Source organism: Lepeophtheirus salmonis, chromosome 8 (genome assembly GCF_016086655.4).
Source record: "Lepeophtheirus salmonis chromosome 8, UVic_Lsal_1.4, whole genome shotgun sequence".
NCBI lineage: Eukaryota > Metazoa > Arthropoda > Copepoda > Siphonostomatoida > Caligidae > Lepeophtheirus > Lepeophtheirus salmonis.
Window position 1 is genome coordinate 18,409,633 of NC_052138.2, and position 22,515 is coordinate 18,432,147.

The window sequence follows — 22,515 nt, forward strand, 5'->3', positions numbered from 1 at the left end:
AAATCTATTTAAAAATAATTTTTTTATATTATAGCCAATCCTGTACATTGTATCGGTATTTATTTGAAAAATAATAATAATGGTAGGGGTCTTGAGAGTAAATAGTACCTATGCACATAAGGCAACGACCCTCTTTTGTGTGTTATTATTATAATTTTAAATCCATATGATTATTATGTATTATTGACCCTCTCCACGCATCGTGAAATAATTTGATATTTGCCCTTGAAAATCATAATTACTCAATTTTTCTTTTTCTTTCTTTCCCTTTACCACTTCAAGAGTCGTCTCTATAAGGGGTTGGTTAGGAGACTATATACATAGATAGATATTAAATACAGATATGTGTATAATAAATTAAAATCTGCAGTAAATGCCTCTTAGCACTTTATTTTATTTTTTCCCTTCTGGTTCTTCTGGAAATAAGCGTACACTGCGTCAACTGTAATGACGCTCAAAGGCAACTACAGAAAGGAAGACAGATGAAAAGGATTGAGAGCCACACCCAAGCAGCGTGGTATTGGGTGTAATACAATAACGAACTTACTTTGGGTCAAGTAGATTCCTCTTTTAATAATTATGAGTTGCTTCTACCTATGTGGATCCATCCCTTCTTCATTAAATTATTATATTAAAACCTCCTCTGATAAAGCAAGCAGGCAGAAGGAGTATCCCGAAAATAATGCAGAAGGTCTTTAACCTGGGCGCGGAAAGAATTTTCTCTCTTCATTTATTTTTTGTTTCTATTCTATCTTAAGAAGAAGAAGTAAGTATCTAGGTAAAAAAAAATGAGGTATCCAAGGCGGCAAAACACTATTGTACGCAGAAGGAATGCGTAACATGCGCGTAATGTTGCGGCCGTTATCTGCAGCAGCAGCAACAACAACAGTATGCAGGGAACAACACCAACTCCTTCGACACGAAAGAGGCAACAAGGATTCCGTCTTCACATACCACTCACTCCGAATAGAAAGAAAGGAAAAATAAGGAGAGTGAAGAACTACTAATAACATTATTATTATTTCTGGTGTTGAAATCAGTTTATTCAAATTTTAGTTCATATTTGAAATTAGAGTTGTGAAGCCGCATTTTACCTCCTCCTTCTCATTTCCAAGGAGTACCAAACACCATATACCATAAACCATTAAAGCCATTTGATTGAGCAATATGATATTCTTTCGGAAATCCTGCTTGGCGTTGGGAATATTAGCCATACTATTTCTGGCCTTAGTTGGAGCTGAAAGTAATGAGAATGAGTCATCTTTGTCACAAGAGACTCTGGAATCCAAGTTAGCTAGAGAAGAAAGCCTCTTGAATAAATATTCTGGCAAAAGAGTGCGTCGTGTTCGTAAGGGACGAAAACGGAAGTTACTCAAACCTAAACAGGATTTGAGTGCTGCGGAAGAGTTGAAGGAGGATGAAGATACAAATGAAGAGATTGAAATCCATTCTTCTTTATCTTCTTCGACCACAACGACACCTAATCCCGTTGATGATCAAATCCTCAAAGCCATCGAAGATATTCTTGAAATAAATGTTCCTGAAAATAAGGAATTAGAAGAAGAAGAAAAAAACTTTGTTCAAGAGATCACTTCCTCTGCCAGATTCCCTCGCCAACAAGGAAATTATTATGCTCCCGAATATCAGTACCCTCCGGTAAGTCCGTAGAGATCTTCATGATAAACCATACATCAGTTCCTTCTATTTATTTTTTTCATCTTCAATGAATATGCCATCAATTAAAAAAAAAAAACATTCCTTAATTGATTTGATTCAGAGTTTGTAATTTAAATGCTTGTACGCACGTTCTCATATTAATTGACTCTATCATGTGGTGTTTCAATGACAAACAAAGGCCTCTAGAACTTAATGACCTTCCTTAGATTTATATATCTAATAAGAATTTGTTGATGTTTGTTATTGATGTATGTACATATGTAATAACAGTGCAATGGTTATTTCAATGTACGTATAACAATGCTTAAAGCACCTATGTTACCATGTTCTGATTTCCCCTTTTTTATTATGGCTGTACTATCAATTCCTTTTGTATACAGTAGCATATTTATTTGTCTTTGCAGAACAATAGACCCTACAACATCAACTATACCGTATTAGATGACAAAACCGGAATTACTCATGTGAGAGAAGAAACCGGAGATGGTCAAGGATACGTTGTCGGGATGTATGAAGTAGTTGAGCCAGGATGTAACATTCGTAGGGTTTGCTATAAGGCTACTGATGAAGGTGGCTTCGAAGTCTTGGAAATGATCAAGGAAACTTGTAATGATCCTTCATATGGAGGTGGAAATACAGCCAGCTCTTATCTCTATTTGTATCCAGGAGGAAGACGTGAAGGTAAGAGCATGATAAATCATGTCTTCTTTGTTTTAAAACAGTTATTCTGTAATCTTACAACATTTTTTTCATTTCCCTCAATACTTCATCCCTTCTTTTTAAGGTTCAGATAAATGTAGTAAGTATTTACCTGGAAGGGATTTGGCTGGAAATCAATATCCTAGAAAAAGCTTTGGTACTCCTAGTGGTTCAATTGCCTCTGAAACCTCTCCTACTAGTCTTTACAACAGACCTAGACCATCTGTTAAATATCCTCAACCACAACCCTCATTTAAGCCAGTCTTACATTCCTCTCCTGCACCGTCCTATTCCTCCACTACTCAAACTCCATACAAACCAAGCTACCATTCTTTCTCCACTCCTTCTTATGAACATGTAGGTTATCCTTCTTCCACTCCTAGCTATTCTAGATACCCCTCTTCCACTCCATCTTCTTCTCGTTTTGGAAAAGGATCATATCAGCCATCCCCTCCTCCTAAGTATAATGGATATCGTCTTAAAGGCTCTACTAAGGCAGTTCCTTCATCGGCTCCTCTCTATAATTCTCCAAAACCAACGACACCCCAATATTTTGCGTCCCATCCATCTTCCACTCCAAGCTATGGAGCTCCATACAAACCAACCACTCTAAATTACAGACCTTACCCATCGTCTACTCCCAGTTATGAGCCTCCTAAGCCTTCTCCTCCCAAATATGGCATTTCACCATCTGATAGACCCCAACCTGTCACTCCCAAATACGGTCCATATCCTTCTTCCACTCCAAACTATGGAGCTCCAAAACCTGTCACTCCCAAGTATACTCCTTATCCTTCCTCCACTCCAAGCTATGGGGCTCCAAAACAAGTAACTCCCAAGTACAGACCTTATCCTTCTTCGACTCCAAGCTATGGAGCTCCAAAACCAACAACTCCCAAATACCGACCTTATCCTTCTCCCACTCCAAGTATCGGAGCTCCAAAACCAACAACTCCCAAGTACAGTTCATACCCATCTTCCACTCCAAGCTATGACGCCCCAAACCCAACTACACCCAAATACGATTCTTACCCATCTTCCACTCCAAGCTATGAAGCCCCTAAACGAACAAATCCCAAGTACGCTCCTTATCCATCTTCTACTCCAAACTTTGGAGCCCCTTCTCCAAAGCCTAACTCTAACACATATGGTAATAAATATCCTTCATACCATGCATCATCCACCCCCAGCTACAAGCGTCCAGTTGTCTCAACCACTCCCCAATACCCTTCCTCTGGTCCAAAGTATGCATCATCAACTGCTCCCAAGTATGTTCCAAAATATCCATCGACAACATTAAGTCAAGTTCATTCATCAACTACCGGAAAGTATCAATCAGCTTATCCTTCCTCAACCCCTAAGTATAGACTCCCTGCTTATCCATCAACTACCCCAAAACCAAGTTATTCCACTTCTCCTGCACCCAAATATCGCCCTACAACACCTAAATATCAAGTGACTTCCTCTTATGGATCTCCTGCTGCGCCCGCCTATGGTCCTCCAGTATCTCCCTCATATGGTGTACCAGTCTCCCCTGCTCTTGGACTCCCTTCATCTCCCACTTACGGTGCTCCAGTTTCACCTGCATACGGAATCCCAACAACCACTCCCAAATATGTTGGCTATCCATCCTCAACCCCAGTTTACTCTAATTCATCACCAGCACCACATGGATACTCTACTCCAAGAGCACCACTTATTACGACTACAAAGGCTCCACTGTATTCCAGTCCATCAGCTAAGCCATATATACCCACTACAAAGAAGCCAATTTATGGTCCATCCTATGGAGGATCTCCTGCTATTTCTCCCCAACCAAGTAGACTACCAGCCTATCTTTTTGAGCACTCTTTAGAGTCACAAGATATCAGCCTTGTCAATAGAAATTTACTTTTGAATATCCTTCTACGCCCAGGAGCTGGAGACTATAGCAAGGCTCTTCCTACTCCTAAGGTTGATGTAACATCAGAAGGAGACAGCTCTGTCATCATCAAACTGACCTTTCCTTATGGCTCCAACATTAATGGCCTCAGAGCTTATACTCCCAAATCCAAATATGAATTATCTGAATTCACCGCATTCAGTGATGCTATCCCAGAATATGCACGAGTTGAAAACATAGGACAAGGTAAGGATGAAATCCAAGTCAAGATTGAAGAGGATCAATCTGGATATGTACGTCCTAAAAGAAACGAGAAAAAAGAGGAAGATGATGAGAAAGAAACTTTAGTGATTAAGAAGAAGGACTCCAAAATCGAGAATGAAGAAAATGAAGATGAAACAAAGGATATAAGTAAGAGTGATGACGACAAAGAGTCCATTATTAAGAAACTCTCTGACTTTGTTGGCTTGAATTAAAAACCTGTGAACGAAGTAATAAAATGAGAAAAGAAAAAAACATCAAATTGAACAAAAACTCTTTCCCTATTTTTTTTCCTCTAACTTATTTATTTCATATATACCATTCGCCGTCTTTCTATTTTATTTATATATTTATTTACAAAAAAGCAACCAACTCGAATCCCAAGTCCCCTTTGATATATTTCCACAATTGTTAGAGTTAATATATTATTTATTCCATTATTTATTTATTAACTATAGATGTACATATATCTATTCATACTGTTAATTAAAGATAATAATATAAAAAAGATTTGAAAAACATCATCAAGACTCATGCTTTATTTATCAAATATCAAAAACTATTACTCAGATCAACACGGAAATGCAGGAGATTTCCGCAAACTTTTTTATTATTTATAGCTCCAGTTTGTTAAACATTGCCCATGTTGGTTTGTGGGTGTCTTGAAACTTTTTGAGCTGTGTACAATGTAAATACACAAAACATATTTATAAATAAATATAATTAGTTGTCAACTGGATTTCATTTAGTCGTATGCAAAGTTATGTTTAGGATGTTTCTTTAATAGGTTGTATTTTTTGACAAACTATTTAAAATTAATGTTGTGAAAAAAAAAATCTTTAATTTTTTTTAATATAAAATATTTTAAATTTTGACAACCATCCCTATTTTTATAGAAAAAATAGGTTGTGTGGGCATAATATTAATATTGTTGTACTCGTTCTGGTACCATATTAGTATCAGTACTTCAATATTTTTTCTACGAATATCAAATATTTTGTTAGGATCAATTATTTTAAAATTAAAGATGTGTTGCCATAATTTTTTTTAGAAGAGGGGCAAGTACATAATTAAATGAGGCTTTTGTGCAGAAGTTACGTCATTTTTATGTCTTAATTCTACAGCAAATATCCGTTCCAATTCCAATTTAGTATAATGATATTTTAAATGCACTGGAGTACCAAACAATACTATATTATATCCAATTTACCAGTTCATAGCCCGTTTTTCCCGACTGACAGTATTTGAAAATTACCATGGGAAGGATTTTGGATTTTGTTAAACGTAAATCATGTACATTTAATTTTACTTTTCTACTGGGGGGTTTGGGATATTGAAAAACACGTAAATCCTTTAAATTTGATTTTTTTTCCGCTCGGTTTTTGCAATTTGACTGTAATATACACTTGATTTTTAAAATATAATTAATGAAAATGAAAAAAATTACCATGATACTGTAAAATCAGAAAATATGTCACAGCTCAGAATTGGTTGCACTCACCACCTTCAAACTGATAATACACTACTAATAGATGGGTATTCCACAAGAATATTGAAGCACTATGAATTTTCAAATTTTTCATTGGGTGTCACACAATCCTGACAGAATGGGGCCGTAGGCACATATTCATAATTAATAAAAAGATAACAACGGCAATGAAAGTATCCATCATTATTTCCAACATAGTCACAAGGAAATAATTTTATTCTTGACATTTATCAGGATATCAGGCTTTATGAGGTGATGTATGCCCGCTTACAATGCTCTAAACCTTTTGTTTATAAACAGTCTCTACTTATTTTTTAGCTTTTATTGATTGAATACTTCATCCAATCTATTTTTAAATGTAGTGGTATCACTTATGGAGATGTCAATGGGTTTTGTTATGTGACACTGCTTAGAAGGAGGCGGGACGGGGGAATTGCATCGACTTGTAGATAAATGCATGGATTATTCTTATTATATATATATATATTTATTTATGCAACAACATATAATCAACATCAATCTTGTCATTATGGATTATGAATTCATGATATTTATTATGATGAAAAATAAAAAATAGATGGATATTTCAATGTGTTTTGTTAAATGCAAAATTTCTGCAATGGACAGTTGGTATATCTCTGTATAGGTAGGAAGGAAAATTGATGGGTTTTCATGATTCATCATGGAGTCCTGGACAAAACCACACTAGTCATGTCATGTTGATTCACAAAAATATGATGGCTAAATGCAACCTTTTATTTCGGATGAATCATGTTTTTTTAGTGACTGCAAATGCATATGCAATGCATAGAAGAGCATATACGAAGGGAGATGCCGGCTTTATTATGTGTAAAATATTAATGTGAATTCTAATTTAAAAAATTATGATGAAAACGGCCTCCTGTAGGAAAGTTATGAACTTTCAATTATGACAATCACTCATTATTTTGGTAAAAAAAAGAAAAAGGCTTAGCCACTCTTTAACTCAAGCATATTCGGGTTTTTTTTAATGATGAGTGACACTAAACTCAAAGATTTGTAACTTATCCATTTAGAGAAATATTCCAATCTTTTGAAAGACATATGAGCAAATCTGGTTGTTAGCTTTGATATACTTTAGCTTAAAATAAAGGACATATACACCGAGTAAAAAATTCTATTTTTTCAGATGTTACATAATTTTTAGCTCCACAAAATATGGATTTGCTTTTAGCTCTTACATAAGACGTCCCTTAGAAATAAGTCGAAGTATATATTTACCAGCTATGAGCTAAAGGTATATATAAAGACGAATATTTTATAAGAGTTAAGAAGTTATAGAAGATGGGTCTGAGAAAATTTTGCTAAAAAACTAAGCTTATAATCAAATTACTCGAATAACATTTTTTTTAGATTTTCTTATTTCTACTCTTAAAAAAATGTTTACATTTTGAATTAACATTATGCAAAATCCCCAAAAGAGTTACAAACCACGGTTTGTTACTGATATTTTACGGTACACTACAATACATATAGTCAAACTTGTATGAAGCTGTCAGACAAGGGAAACTGGAAAAGTGACCGCTTCGTACAGGGGAAATCTTAAACCAGATTTGGTTTTTTGTATCAGTTCTACAGCAGAAAAAAAAAAATACAATGTAGTATAAAATTTAAGTCTGAACAGTAACAGAATAATATTCATTATCAGATAGAGAGACAGGAAAAACTCAGAAATGTGAGGATTTCATTAGTTTATGTGTTTAAATACATATTTTATTTATTAATTCGTCAAAAGTTGGCCTATAAGTCTAAAACCGTCCATTTTTTCTTTGTTTTGTAGTCAGTAGTCTATTTAAGTTTAAAAGTGACCGTTAAAAGATGTATGCACGAATTTCTGCGACTACTGGCCGGGGGGACTCCTAATACAGTTTCTTTATGTTATGAAATTTATTGTGTGAGAACTGGATATGGCTGCTTATTAGGGAGACATGCTTAAAGGGATGATCGTTAGATAAAGATTGATTGTATTGCTAATTGGTAGTCTTAAAGAAAAATACTTATGTTGTGGTATTAACATTTTATTAAAATATTCTTATTCTTTATTTATCTTTGAAGCTATAATCTTTCAGAATATCTTAAATTATTTACATTTCTTGGTAATAGAGCAGATCTATTTGCTATCACAATATCGCCATCTGGATAGAGTCACGGTTTGATAATGTACAGACCTACCTCTAATATAAAATATGTATATAATTACTAACAAAATGTCAAACTACTTCCATCAATATAGGTAAGTAAACCAAATCTGATGATTAACTGTTCAATTTGTTGTGATAACTATGTGTATATTTGTACAAATTTTGATCTACCGACATGATAAAAAAGAAAATGAAAAATAAGGTTGTAAACTTGAGAATTGAAAGGATGTTTAGAAGAAGAGCAGCTTAATAGTATTGACGTGTATTTAGATTAGCTGCGAGCAACTATGAGATAAAAAACAAACACAAATCCCACACTGTATCTAATAAACACAATAATAGGAAATAGTAATACGATACGATGTAGATTCTACTTCGAGTCCAACAAGGACTTATAACTCTGCAAAAAATCTTTATTCTTACTTTTCGTCTTTTTACGTAATTACTTTGTACTTATTCTCTCTCCAAGAATAAAATCATAATGAAACAACTTTGGACTATCGTAAAACACTGTTCAGGGTGCACCTAGGAACAACAAATTTTGCACTCGTCCAATGTCATATTTTTACAACCATAGCTATGCTGCTGTAGTAAAGACTTAATCAATTTGTTGTAATGGATCAATTAAAATGAGACGAAATAAAGTCACCAAATGTCCCATCGATAAATAGTTTATGTGCAAAGTATTCGTAGTCTAAAAAGTTTCCCTTTTTCATAATTATGTATCAATATTTTTGTACAAGTTCTGGTATGAAAATTAGCATCGGTGTTTCAATACTTTTTTGTCTAATGTATATGTTTTTAAACGTCTTCCGGACTTGAATATACAAAGACGTCCACTTTTTTTTTGGTTTTGTAGAGTAGTACGACATTTTTTATTCTTTTTTTATCTGGATCATAGATTTGACGAGCTAAACAATTCTACTGAGTATCAACATTTATATGAGTTACTGATGTTGTAAGTACCACCAATACCAAAATAGTATATTAAATTTCTATACGAGTCAACACACTAGTACAACTGTTGTACCGGTATACCAAACAACATTAGTACTCATAATGTATATTTACTGAAAAAACGACTAAGCAAAACAAATTGCATCTTAAAGATAATTTAATATTATCGAAACTAGTATTACTTTCAAAAATTGTGCCTAGCTTCAATGTTTGTATTAGGGATGAGACAATTAATCAGAATCGGAGAATCATTTTTTTTTTTTCTGGAATTTTGTGTGAAAATTATGTTTAGTATGCAATTAAGATTCTTATTTATTACTAGTATTATTTAAAAAATAACCTCCCCAAATTCAGGAACTTTAGCTTTTTACTTATCTAAAATTAAATATTTGAAATAAATTTAATTTTTTAATTTTTTTTTTTTTTGCAAAAGATTTTCCTGGAATAATAATGTTTTGTTAAAAAAATTTCAAAAATATTGAATATTTGATTTTTTTTCAAAGAATTTAATATTTTGGGAACACCTTTGGATTTTGGAAAGTTTTCTCCAATTTTTTTTTTTTTTTTTTGAATTGCTGGGGATTTTTGATTTCTTTTTCAAAAAAAATTAATTTCTTGATAACAGCAGTGGATTGTTTTTTCTAATAAATTTAAATTTTTGAGAATAGCCCATGATTTTTTGATTTAAAAAAAAAAAAAAAATTATGAACAGTTGTGGATTTTTATTTTTTTTTAAATATCAAAATGTAAATTTGTTGTTTTTTTTCCAAAAAAATTAATTTTTCAATTTAAAAAAAATCCAAAAACCAAGCCCCCCCCATATTCTAATACTGTGGACGCCCCTCATAGCAAAATAGTATTTTTTAAGTATTATTTAGAACCTTGTTTGTCTTTTCAAGAATCCCATCTGGAATTTTTTTTTAATCGTCCCATCACTAATTGTTATAAATCAGAATGACTCGAAAAAATTATAATAACTCTTTAAAGCAAACATTTCTTGTATATATATATATAGGTTTGTATCTATGCGTCTTAAGCCCTCTTAAATTATAATTTAATAGATTTATGGTCATATAAGAATATCAGTTCTCTCATATTTTTAGACTGAATAATTTGATAAGTAAGACCAGTTTTATTGTTATTCCTCTGTCGTTACTGACATAGATATTATGTGCATGGATATATATAAATAACATATATGTACTACAGTTGTATATATACACACATTGCTTAAAGAATTTGAACCAGTTTTTAGAGACTCCATTAAAGATAAAAATACAAACACATTTACCGTTGAGTAAAATAATATACTCTTGTTGTTTCATTCATTAGGGGTAAGATAATAAATAGCCCTTCTTCCTACTTGAGAATAAATGTCCTGTAGGAAGGGGAAAAAACGAATCCTCAAAAGGAGTCTTTTTTTCTATCCTTTTTGAAAAAAAGAAAAAAAAAGACTAACAAATTGAAAATCGGTGGATATCGAAGCACTCTGTTCTTCTACGTGTGATGGCTCTGGTAGCAGTTGTCGGTTATTGGCATGATATTGGATTATACATACATAAATATGAGAAAGAGAGGAAAAAACGGGTTTCATTCCATATCCTGTTCTTTCAAATTATTTTTTTATACTTATGTTCACATTATTCAAATTACTGTTAAAGATGTTATTCATTAAATCACTTCTGCAAAAAAGGAATAAATTCGTCACTAAAAATGAAGATGTTACAAACAGTACAAGATGATATTATCTCATTGACAGCTGATGGACTATATTAGTGTTGGGAGTCGGCCTGAGATAGATTTTTATATTCGGTCTTGAGTGATTTTTTTATTACAACCTTGACCAATATTATGGTTCATATCGGTATTTGAACCGTGGACCAAAATTTAACACGTAAAGATAATTTTGATTTCCTATATGTATACAAAAATTCTTAATTTGTTGTGTATCTATCCTAATTTAATTAATATTAGAATATTTTAAACAGCTGAGAAATAACGCAATTCGTACACACAATATTTGTTTAGAATATTTGGCCCCTGTGGCCTTCAAGAAAGTTATTAAAAATGAACCTGTAAACTGTATTTTTCCTCTCGATATTAATCTACATTATTTTCAACAAGGGGGTTTAAATCAGATAGAGAGGGAGGTCAAAACTTTTTTACCCCAAATACTCAAAGTTGTCTTAAGACCAATTCTTGATACGACGTTCCTTCTTTGAGTAACTAAATTTTTACAATCAGTACTCCTAATTTAAGGACATTAAATTTTATAGGAGTCTAATTATGGACTGCTCTGTAGAGCAAAATTTATTCTTTATTATTTATGTAATCGAATGAACACTATTTTCTTGGAATGAATATTACTGTGATAACAGACCAGGGCGAAGTTGGAGCGAGTGAGCTAAAGCTATAACGGTTCCCGACTGGTCCAGGATTTACATTCCGAAATCCTGAAATCCAATACTAGAATATATGCTTATCGCATTTTATTGCTATTTTTTTTTTTTTTTTGGGGGAGTCATTCCTTTTAATAACATATAAATTATATGTAAATCAAGACAACTGTTCTTTCAAAGATTTGTTTTTATTTCTTTAGAATCATTAAATTTATCATTTTCATTTAATGGTTCTAAATACTTACACCCACAATGAACCATTACTTTTATTAAATGTTTATTTACCTTCGTCTATTACAGTTGATTATATAGTTACGTACATACAAAATAGAATAGGATAGATTATAAATAGGATGTAACGTGGGTCATTCATTCCACGTCAAGTGTACACACTTTTTTGTAATTTACGATCATCTCTGAGTTTTATGATTTTTGGTGAGCTGGCTTTTCTATATGAAATAAGAGAGTTTATGAAATATTAGGGTTTTGTGACCCACCTGGGCCGTTCTAGGCCCGCTTAAAAATGGGCCTAGTGCGTTGAACCAGTGTTGTTTAGAAAGCCATAATACCGATTGCAGTTACTCGATTTAAAAAAAATACATCAAAAGATGCACAAGAACACAAAATTTAGCTAAAAATCAATCATAGTCCAATTTTAATCAAAAATAAAAGTTTGGGTGTCCGGTGCAGCTTTTAAAATGGCGTCCCTGCTAAGGAGCAAACCTGATTTTGTTTTAATTTTCATAGAACATGTATCAGTATATGTTTTCAAACATATCCAAAATTCAGAGTAGAATCTTAATGGGATCACTTCCAACAAGAGCATTATTTAGAGTATATGGAGCCGCTTTTATAATATATTGGTATGATTGTTCTATATATAAAACTGTATTATATATAATATACATATTTTCTGTTGATTAATAAAATGAAATAGGATTCTTATTTAAGTATAATATAATTTAAAATTTATATATATTTTATAAAATAAAAAATGATTGAGTCAATCATTTTCATTTTAAACTTAAATTATATAACAGATTCAACTTTCGACTCCTCTGATTCACTCTACAAGTGAACTCTTAGTGATCGGTCTAATTCGGGAATAAATGAATTAAGTTTTTGTGTGCCATAAATGTTTTTTTTTAAATAGTCTTTTCTTTTTTTTTAATCTTCTTCTGTGGAAAAATATATTTTCATAGTTTTCCTATTGCCCCGTGCATATTCGGATAAATCATTCGGCTTTGTAATTTGATTTTTATAAGCACGTCAGAGGCTCTCTTTCGTAACTTCTCTTTTAATAGTGCCACCTACACCATATGAAGGTCCCTTGCCGTGCCTTGTGGCAAAAAAATGCCACTCAGCAGACAATTGAAAGTCCTCTTGGTGGGACGTGAGGTCCAAGAAGGCTTTATGGCCCACACACCCATCGGAAAAGTTATATATATTTTTTTTATATGACTCAATTTTTCCTTTAAATGATCTACAAGTCGTTTCTGGTATAAATGTACAGCTACAACATCGTGATGGTTGTTATCAGGTATAATAGTGCAAGAATGGTGACATAGCTTACTATTATTTTTATAATAGTAAACCCAATGGTGTATTGTTACCTGTGCTTTATTGCAATGGAATGCTTGAGCAGCATCCTGAACAATAAAACTGTAATTTTCTGAAAAGTCACCGATTACGACAACTTCTACCTCCGTAATTTATTCTTTCTTAAGAAATTACTTTGGGCCTTTGCAATAAAGTTGTGCTTTGCTAGCTTGACGGCTTTTTCAAAGAAACGCTCAACAAAATTTTGTATTGGAAGTACTGTATAAGTTAATTCACATCTATCAGTGGATACCCACTCTTGAAATTGTTCTTCGTCGATATTGTTGTTTTCAAATTTGTTGAGTAATATATTTTCATGATCCTCAGTACTTTTGCAGGAACCACAAGTACGAAAGTAGCACGAAGGTAATGCAGGGTTGCATACAATAGATGCAATAACATGACGGTACGTTTGGTTAGCTGTTATTTCTGCCATTCTCGATTCAATGATCATAAGTTTAATGTTTTGATGAAAAGTGCAAACGTTTGGTACCACTAGTTGAAAACATTCTGCTGGTCGGAATCAAATTTTGAAAATCCAATGCTCAAATTTGGGCTTGTATCTTTAAATCTCTGATAAAGTTATCTTAAATTGTTCAGAATTAATCACTTTTGTATGTATTTCTTGCCAGTAGGCTCTCGTATTACAACATAATATTTTTACCAGGTAACACTCTCTTTGAATCATCAGAACGATAAAATTCGACCACTTTGTTTATTAAATCAGGTGCCAGTGGCTTGCCCTCCTTTGGATTAGGAGATGACACCATGCCTCTTTCATCAAGTAATTTCTTTGCCTGAACTGCCATTCGTTCTGAGCAATTGAAATGCTGCATCATTAATCTGATGCTCATAGTCTTGGCGAAAATTGTTAAAATCTGAATTTTCTGTTTATTATTTGAAACTTCATAGTTTTCTTTTAGACCTTTAATCACTTCAGGCATGCAGTATTCCTCACATAATGAAATATTTCATCTATTTTCTTCAGGAGAACCAATGAATAAATCTAGTTTTCTTTTTACAGATTCCTGTAGTTTATTTTTCGCTTTGATAATGCATAGGTTTTGATTTATCAGCTTTTTGTTGGTCAAATGGAATCTCCCCCAAAAGAGTTAGTGACTGATTTAAAGTTTCCCTTTCAATATTTTTCTCCAAAATTTCATCATCAGTAAATATGTTATCAATTTCTGTTGCTATAGGAGAAACACTGATTTCTGTTTCTGTTCGTGATATAGGAGAATTTGTTTTATTGATTTTTTCCTGCATCCAGTGCAAAGTCTATCACCTGCCTTTCATAACGAAGAAAACTGCACTGAAAGGGACTTTGAAACATCCGGAAGATCTGTTCCGTAATACTGTCTTTTATGTGCTTCTATAGGATCTGCATAATACTTACGAAAATCCTTTATATTTGCAGATGCCATTTTATCAGCTGGTTATATCAATTTTAGAATGTGTCTGTCTTAATAGTTTCTTTCCAAAATGCACGTATCAATTAAAGTACAATAATGCATTTTTATGTTTCAATTATTTAATGCAAAATAAAACTATGCGGGGATAAGTACTTTGTGCGTAATTTCTTTGTTATGAATACTAACTTATTGACTTGATCAATATCATAGTGCTATTTTTATTGTTATTTTATAAAATATATAAATTTTCAATTATATTATACTTAAATAAGAATCCTATTTTATTTTATTAATCAACAGAAAATATGTATATTATATATAATACGAGTTTAAATATAAAACAATATTACCAATATGCTATAAAAGCGGCTGTATATACTCTAAATACTCCTCTTGTTGGAAGTGATCCCATTAAGATCCCACTCTGAATTTTGGATATATTTGAAAACATATATTGATACATGTTCTACGAAAATTAAAACATAATCAGGTTTGCTCCTTGGGAGGGGCGTCATTTTGAAGGGCGTATCAGACCCCCAAATTTTTATTTTTGATTAAAATTAGACTATGATTTAATTTAAGCTAAATTTTGTGTTCTGGTGCATCTTTTGACGTATTTTTTTTGTAAATTGAGCAAATGCAAGGGGAATTATGGCTGTCTAAACAACACTGGGCCAACGCATTAGGCCCCTCTTTGAGCGGGCCTAGAACGGCCAGGTGAGTCACAGAACCCTAATATTTCACACACTCTCTTATTTCATATAGAAAAGCCAGCTCACCAAAAATCATCGAAATTGGTGAGGGTGTACACTTGACGTGGAATGACCACTATATCAATTTTTGTAAAGGAATTGGATTAAAATATTGGTATTGTGAGAACTATAGTGTGTTACAATCCTACATATGTATGATGAAACACAAATATTAAATATTCATTAATTATAATTAATAAGTAGTTTGATAACACTTTTAAAGATAAAAGATACATGCTTTTAAAATATCTGATTTTTTGAAATAAGAATCGTTGTTCTTTTATAAAAGTAACAATGTTTTTTTTTTTTTTGAAAATCAGTCATTGGATTCTTTTTAAGTCAACTTGTTTAGTTTCTGTCGAGACAATGATAACTTTTTTATTTTTAAAATAACTGGCTGGCTGTTTTTGCAGATGTTATTAAAAAACATGAAAGTTGTTGTTGAGCAAGATACCAAGAAACAATGGATTCCTGATAGTAAACCATAAATACTATGAAATTTTAGAAAATTTATTTTTGTACTTCAAGGAGAACGAATAAATTTTTAGCTAGTACTAGTCATATGTTATAAATTTTCACTTTTTTCTTTTTATAATTATCACTAATAGCCCCGTTTTTTGTATTTCTTAAATTGATTCTACTTCCAACAAAATAACTTGGATGGTAAGTGAAAAACGTGCTACTTTTTGACAGTTTAGACAACTCGATCTGCAGGATAAAAGTCAACATGCACATCAATAGAATTATATAAATGTAACTCTTTTTATAAAAATATGAAACATCAAAAATGTTGGATCTCATTCTGTTTAAAAAATACATGATATACTTCAAATGCGGGAAGTTTGAAACACGATATGAAACATTCTAAAAGTGATTTATCGGACTCATGGATAATATTTTTTTGGATGAATCCTACTATCTTGTTTCTTTTTTAAGTATTTGAGTATTAAAAAAAGTATGATGTACTTGTATATATCAATACATATACAGGGTGTACAAGCTATATTTTTCGTGAAAATTATTTTTTTAAAGGTGATTTTCTCTCCAACCAGTTATCAAATTTAAAAAAAAAATGAAACAAGATTTTGAAAGCTTGATTAATTCTAGTATATTTTATTCAAAAAATTGCATCCATCCTCAATTAAAATGGCTATACAAGGCCAAAAGCACGAGCAGGCCATTGCCACTTTTTCCCTTGGGAAACCCTGGCATTCCTTCTTAATCCGACTGATGAGTTCGTCTTTGGTATTGCAGGGGGATCTGTGTGTTTGTAGTTCGATTGCACCCTACACAAAAACCATCCATCAGATCCAGCGAGTTTGGAAGCCAAATTTCCGGTGAGGGGAATTTGTCACTCATTACTGTTGTCTGAAAATCACTTTTAGAGGCATAAAACTCCCTCCTCACCTTACAACGGAACATCTCACTCAGACCCAATGTTCAAGATATTGAATTGTTGTCACTCCCGGCATGGACTCCAGAGACGGATTCGTGCCTTTTCCAAATATATGGAATAACGAATTCGTTATTTATTTTATTTGTTTAAGAAAAGATGTAAGTTTTAACAATATATCGAACAAAAAAGTCAGGTGCCTAAGTTCCCATGTATGCCCAAGAGGGTGCGCCAATGTGGCGGTATATGGTAATATATATCATGGGTATAACAAGACTAACATTATTATGAACGCAAAAGGTTGTTGGTATATTTATGCTCATTGTTGTGTACGTTAACGATTTAGGGATAATTTTGCCGACGATATATTTTTGATAAGAAAATCATCTGTTCAGATTTAAATTTTGTCTGTTATGCTTAAACTAAATTTCTCAGCTGGAGTGTTACACGACGAATTCATCCATCCATACCTTACGAGGGTACTGCCACTTAGGAATTTACATATTTCATGATCTCTGATTTAAAAAGCAGATGCACTCATTATAAGGAAGGCCAATCGGAACTTGCGAATCATTAAACAAAGTTTCAAAGCGCGAGGTAAAATTTTTCAAACTTTATGTCCTCCCAATTTCGATGTACAGATCTGAAGATCTGGAATCCTTCCAGAAATCTAATAAAACGTAAAGACAGCTAAACTGTCCTTCCTCCAAATAATATTCGAATTGTTAGATTTACTATGTCTATTTCTGCTTTATTTTCTTAACAATTCTACTTATGGGACTGTTAAATATTGGAATCGCCTAATTGGTTGCAATTTACTAAAAATGAGTTTTTTTCTATTATGTAAATTGAAACAAGTTGCTAGGCAAAATGGAATATGCATTTGTAGATTATTTTTATTAACAAATCTAATTTTTTCTTTGATTAGTCTAAATGAGTGTAGTTATAATTAAAAAAAAAGAAGAATGGGAGGAAGGAGATACTTTTTCTTAAAAAAAAAAACAACTGTCCTAGTTATTCAAGTATATACTATAAAAAAAACACTTTTATTTAAACGTATCCTTCATTAAATTCCCAACTATTCTGAAATTATTCATTATATTATATACCCTTATAACCAGTTCCTACATTCTCATTAAATATTATGACTATGAAATTTCATTATTCCTACTTTTTCCTCCGGGTGATCATTGAGGAACAAGGTAAAATTAATACATTATATATTTTGTAATTTTGATGTCCCATGAACTACTTTTAAATAAATACAATTCACTTTTTTGATGTTTTATTACCTTACAAACTTTCATGTTATTACAAACCAGTGATATAAAAAACTTTTTTAAGCCTCTTTGTTCTAACATATATATGTTTACAATGAATATACTTGGGATGTTAAAATATTGAAACATATAGTTTTATTATTAATACCAACTGTTTTGTTTTATAATGTGCTTTTAATTGGTCAAGTGGAGTTGTACTGTTTAGGTATAAATAATCATTATAGTATTACAAATACTTTTTTTAACCTAGGAATTGTCTTAGAAGTCCATAACTTAATGTATATGTTTTTCTGAAGAAGCTGCCATGAATTGAACCTATCCGACGGGGTTGCCTCGCTAACGCAAAAATATACTATGTATTTTGTTATCTGCTGTTGATTCACTCATCTCACTTGATAAGTCATGACTATTTCATGACTTATTCTTATTCTGTTTCCAAAAGGACAGAAATACAATTTCCTGTTGATCCCTCGTCATATAAGTAGGTATATATTAGTTTTGGGTTTCAGTCAGGGGGTCCTAGATCGGTCTGAGACCATTATATTTTTTGTTGGTCCGACCTAATTCGGTCCAACAAAAAAGCTCGGTCTGAACTGGTTTCATTTAAAAATTCGGTCTAGATAAGTCCAAAGGAAAAGGTCTGTCTATTTCGGTCCCCAAAAAATAGGTCTAGACCGATTTTACTGAGAAAATGTTTGAACTTATCGTGTATCTTTGAAATTTACTTGAAAAAAATGAATGACAGTTTATCTAGAAAAAAAAATTGACCTCTCATAATATATGAGAAAGAATCAAAATCGGTCTACAAAGTGAAATCGAAAAATAATCAGACGGCAGTCAGAGACCGCCGTCTGGACCGAAAAATTGGTCAAAATCGGTCGGAAAAAAATTACATAACACCGAAACGAAAAAAAAATTCGGTGCTGGACCGAGTCTCAACACTTATATATATATATATTGGCCATCTTCTTATTTCTATGAGCAAATTTTATCCATCATATAGAAATACGAATGTATAGGTACGCTTTTAATATATTAATAAATATCATAATACAGTATCGATTAAAATAAATATACATATCTGTTATTCAATTTAAAAATTGTGGATAAATAATATCTAAACGTTAGTTTGGGAGTAATAAAGAGATAAATTACAGTATCAGATAATTTGGGACCTTTTTCTGTTTATTTTTGGAGGCAAGGTTGTGTGATACAAAAAAGTAACGATGTGATCCACATTGAGTTCAAGAGAATACTTTCACTAAAGCGTATGGTCTAATGAGTTACGTTGCTGCATAACGCCATTGAATTTCTCGACAATGATACTGACATCAATAACTATGGATGGGAAAAATGTAGAAAAAAATTACAGTTTTAAGATTGGAAAATGAAATATGGTTTGTTCATATTGTTCTTGCTTTTATAGATCGTCGTGTTGTTTACATCTCGCTCTGAATGATAAATTTGCATTTAATTTTGGTGTAATGTTTATTTAATACATAATACAATAATAATATGTCTATTCGTTTATATTTATATATATTTTATTTTAAATTAAGAAACCGGTCCTCGCAATAGCAGTTATAAATTTTTCCTCTCCAAAATTTTATAATAGGCAGCTTATGTGAGCAAGTAGTATCATAAGTCTCACTCCGCCTTCTCCACGCACTCTCCTAAATACCCATCCCTATCGATAAAAATAGTCAAAAAAAATTTACTTTTCTAAAAAAATTTATTAATACCATATTCAATTCAATTCTAGGAGTACTTTACGAGATGATTGATTAATTATTTTTAAATCAAATCTTTTTTTTTTTTTTTTTTTTTTTTTTTTTTTTTTTTTTTTTGTATTTTTAACTAATATATAGATTTGAACCAAGTTTGAACCAAAAAAATCATTAATCCACATGAATATATACTCATTCTCTTCAAAATTGTATTTTAATTTCATATATAGTAAATAAAAGGGGAAAAAATTTAAATTCACATTTTTGATTGCTTGTAAATTTACTGCTAATTTTTCTATATATGAACAAACGAATAAGAACATTAATTAATTTTGATTAAGTTTTACAAAAAATACTTAACAACTAAAAAAGTAGATGGTTCGTCCGATTTTTTAAATTACAGAATGACTATTAAAAAGTGATTTTGCCAGCAAATTAAAAATAAATTTTACATTGGAACTTGATTCAAACTAAAAATGGACTCTATTTAATGAAAATCAGTTTTTAATTTGATATAATAATTTATTAGTTATAAAAATAGAATTTCTTATAGAGAAAATGAATAAGTAATCGTTTAAAATTATTAAAAGTGATTAATAATGTGGTTATTTTTATGTTTGGAAAAAATGTTAACCATTGAAACCATAAACTGCACCAAGAAATTTAATATTGATTGGATCTTAAATTCTTGAAATGCTACAATCCCGTTCAAATCCCCTTTTATATTGAACCTTTGTTGGCTTCATTGTTTCCAGAGTTTGTCAAGGTTTTTTTATTCCATTAAAATCACTTTGAGACAGCACCACCAAAGTCAAAACAATTAATAAGTTGATTGAAAATTGACTCACCATTCGAGTCGTGTTGAACCGAGTCAGAAACTATTCGACTGGACTCAGAATTGTGTTATTTAAAAGTTTGTATTTGAAATTTCTGTTAGTATATTCTTCATGGACCTTCCTATTATAGTCTATTATCAAAATTACTACAATGGAGTTTATTAATTATATATCATTTGCAGTGCATTGTTGTTCTACTCCTAATATCGAAACTGGCTCTTCAGTTGCCGTAAAATATTCCTTAATATCTATATAATATCAATTTTCAGAGACAAATATATAGGTAAATTATTGTTAAAATTATGACACATACGTAAACATATAAAAACTTTAGAATTACATAAATATAAAATAAACTACAAATCCTTAGACCCCTCTAAAATCAAAACTTGTTGTTCTATAGTCACATAATAGAATAAATCTCAGCGAGGAGCTATCTTTCAAGAGGATACAAACTTGTATAAATTTATCACTTTGTTAATTAAGCACATGGAAAATCCTAATTTATATTTTTGATGAACTCTCTATGACCTATATATAAGAGATCCGTGATCCAGTTTTAGTTAGCGAACCATCTAGAGGAAGCGGGGATCAAATTGTCGCCAAAATATTTTTCTACAAAAAACAACACAAAATATACATTTTTTAACTTTTTATTGAAAATCAAAACTATGACGAGCATTTAGGTATAGAGTAGCCATTCATTCGATATAATCACCGTTGGCATCAATATGGCCTCTGAACCGGCCGCAGGCTCTTCTGACCATCTCATTGTCCATGTTGCCGAATACCTCCTTGATGGAGTCCATCAGGCTGGCCTTGGTGCTATGGGGATGTATGTTGGTATCTCTCTCGACATAGCCCCAGACAAAATAGTCCAAAGGATTAAGGTCGGGAGAGTTAGGAGGCCACAAATCCTTGGTTACGACGTCATAACAGTTCTCGGTTAACCACTGCATGGAGATTTTGAACACATGGCAGGGTGCTGAGTCCTGTTGCCACACCCAAGGCCTGTCTCCGGCCTTTATAGACCTGGTAGGGTCATCCTCAACCATTTCTTTCACCTTGTCGACAAAGTCGGTGTCCCTGACCTTCCTGTCGGCGCCCTCCTCCTTGGGTGCCCTCTTTATGGTGGCATCACCATCCCAGGTGTCCTCTAGCTTCTTACGGATACGCTGAACAGTCCGTAAATTCACTCCTTAGGTTGAAACAATCGTTGAATTGGAGATTTCACCTCCATTATTAACCAATGCCATGACTACGGCGGACCTCGAAAGCTCCTCGTTCCACTTATAGCTCTTTATCTCCTCATATGATGACGGTATGATGCTAACTGAACTACGTATCGTCAGCTGACAAGAATAGCTTTCCTATTTGGTAACCGGTTTTTTATTTGATAATGTCGTCTTCAAGTTATCAAGGTTTAAAGTAGGCGACAATTTGATCCCCGCTCCCTGTATTTAGAAACATTTATCAAGCCCACAATTGAACATAGTTTCTGTAAAAACCAGAGTGAGGACCCAAAACATGCTGTAGTATAAATAAATTACAAAAAAAAAAAAAAACACGCCAGTGAATAGACTAACAGCTTTTAAGGATGAAGGCTGTGTCCATGGTGTACAATGCTGTCTGTCATGAAGGAAGGTCGGAGAGAATCCAAATTTGGATAAGATGTGTAGCAGACAATTCTTTTCCAAGAAGCCCCAAACTGCAAAGTGGGGGCTGGAGAAGGACTACATAGAAACATGCCAGAGGTTAGCCATATTGTTGCTACATAAGTTTTTGTTCTTCTTGGCTAAATAGCAGGGGCAACACCATTCCCACCCTAAATGGACTTCTTGATGTTATAATCAGTCTAGACGGAGATGCCAACGGTATCTGCAGCTTTCCCCCCAATGACACCGACACGTAGGAGATTCCAACACACGTATCCTTTAATGTTGATGCTCTGACATTTTTTACACTTATAGAT

General features: G+C 32.4%; 1 protein-coding gene across 1 annotated transcript; it reads left to right on the forward strand.

The window, feature by feature from the left end:
• The first annotated feature begins 942 nt into the window (after positions 1 to 942).
• LOC121122635 (uncharacterized) lies at positions 943 to 5,040 on the forward strand. The gene is made up of 3 exons (XM_040717668.2): positions 943 to 1,656; positions 2,082 to 2,358; positions 2,462 to 5,040. Exons 1-3 carry the CDS (start codon positions 1,168 to 1,170, stop codon positions 4,732 to 4,734), a joined length of 3,039 nt encoding a protein of 1,012 aa, XP_040573602.1. The 5' UTR covers positions 943 to 1,167; the 3' UTR covers positions 4,735 to 5,040.
• The last annotated feature ends 17,475 nt before the right edge of the window (positions 5,041 to 22,515 follow it).

Bases quoted from the DNA above. Each gene is read 5' to 3' on its own strand.
- LOC121122635 (XM_040717668.2), top strand. From the start codon at position 1,168: ATGATATTCTTTCGGAAATCCTGCTTGGCGTTGGGAATATTAGCCATA. The intron at 1,657-2,081 runs GTAAGTCCGTAG...TTGTCTTTGCAG, and splicing joins CCGAATATCAGTACCCTCCG to AACAATAGACCCTACAACAT. The intron at 2,359-2,461 runs GTAAGAGCATGA...CTTCTTTTTAAG, and splicing joins TCCAGGAGGAAGACGTGAAG to GTTCAGATAAATGTAGTAAG.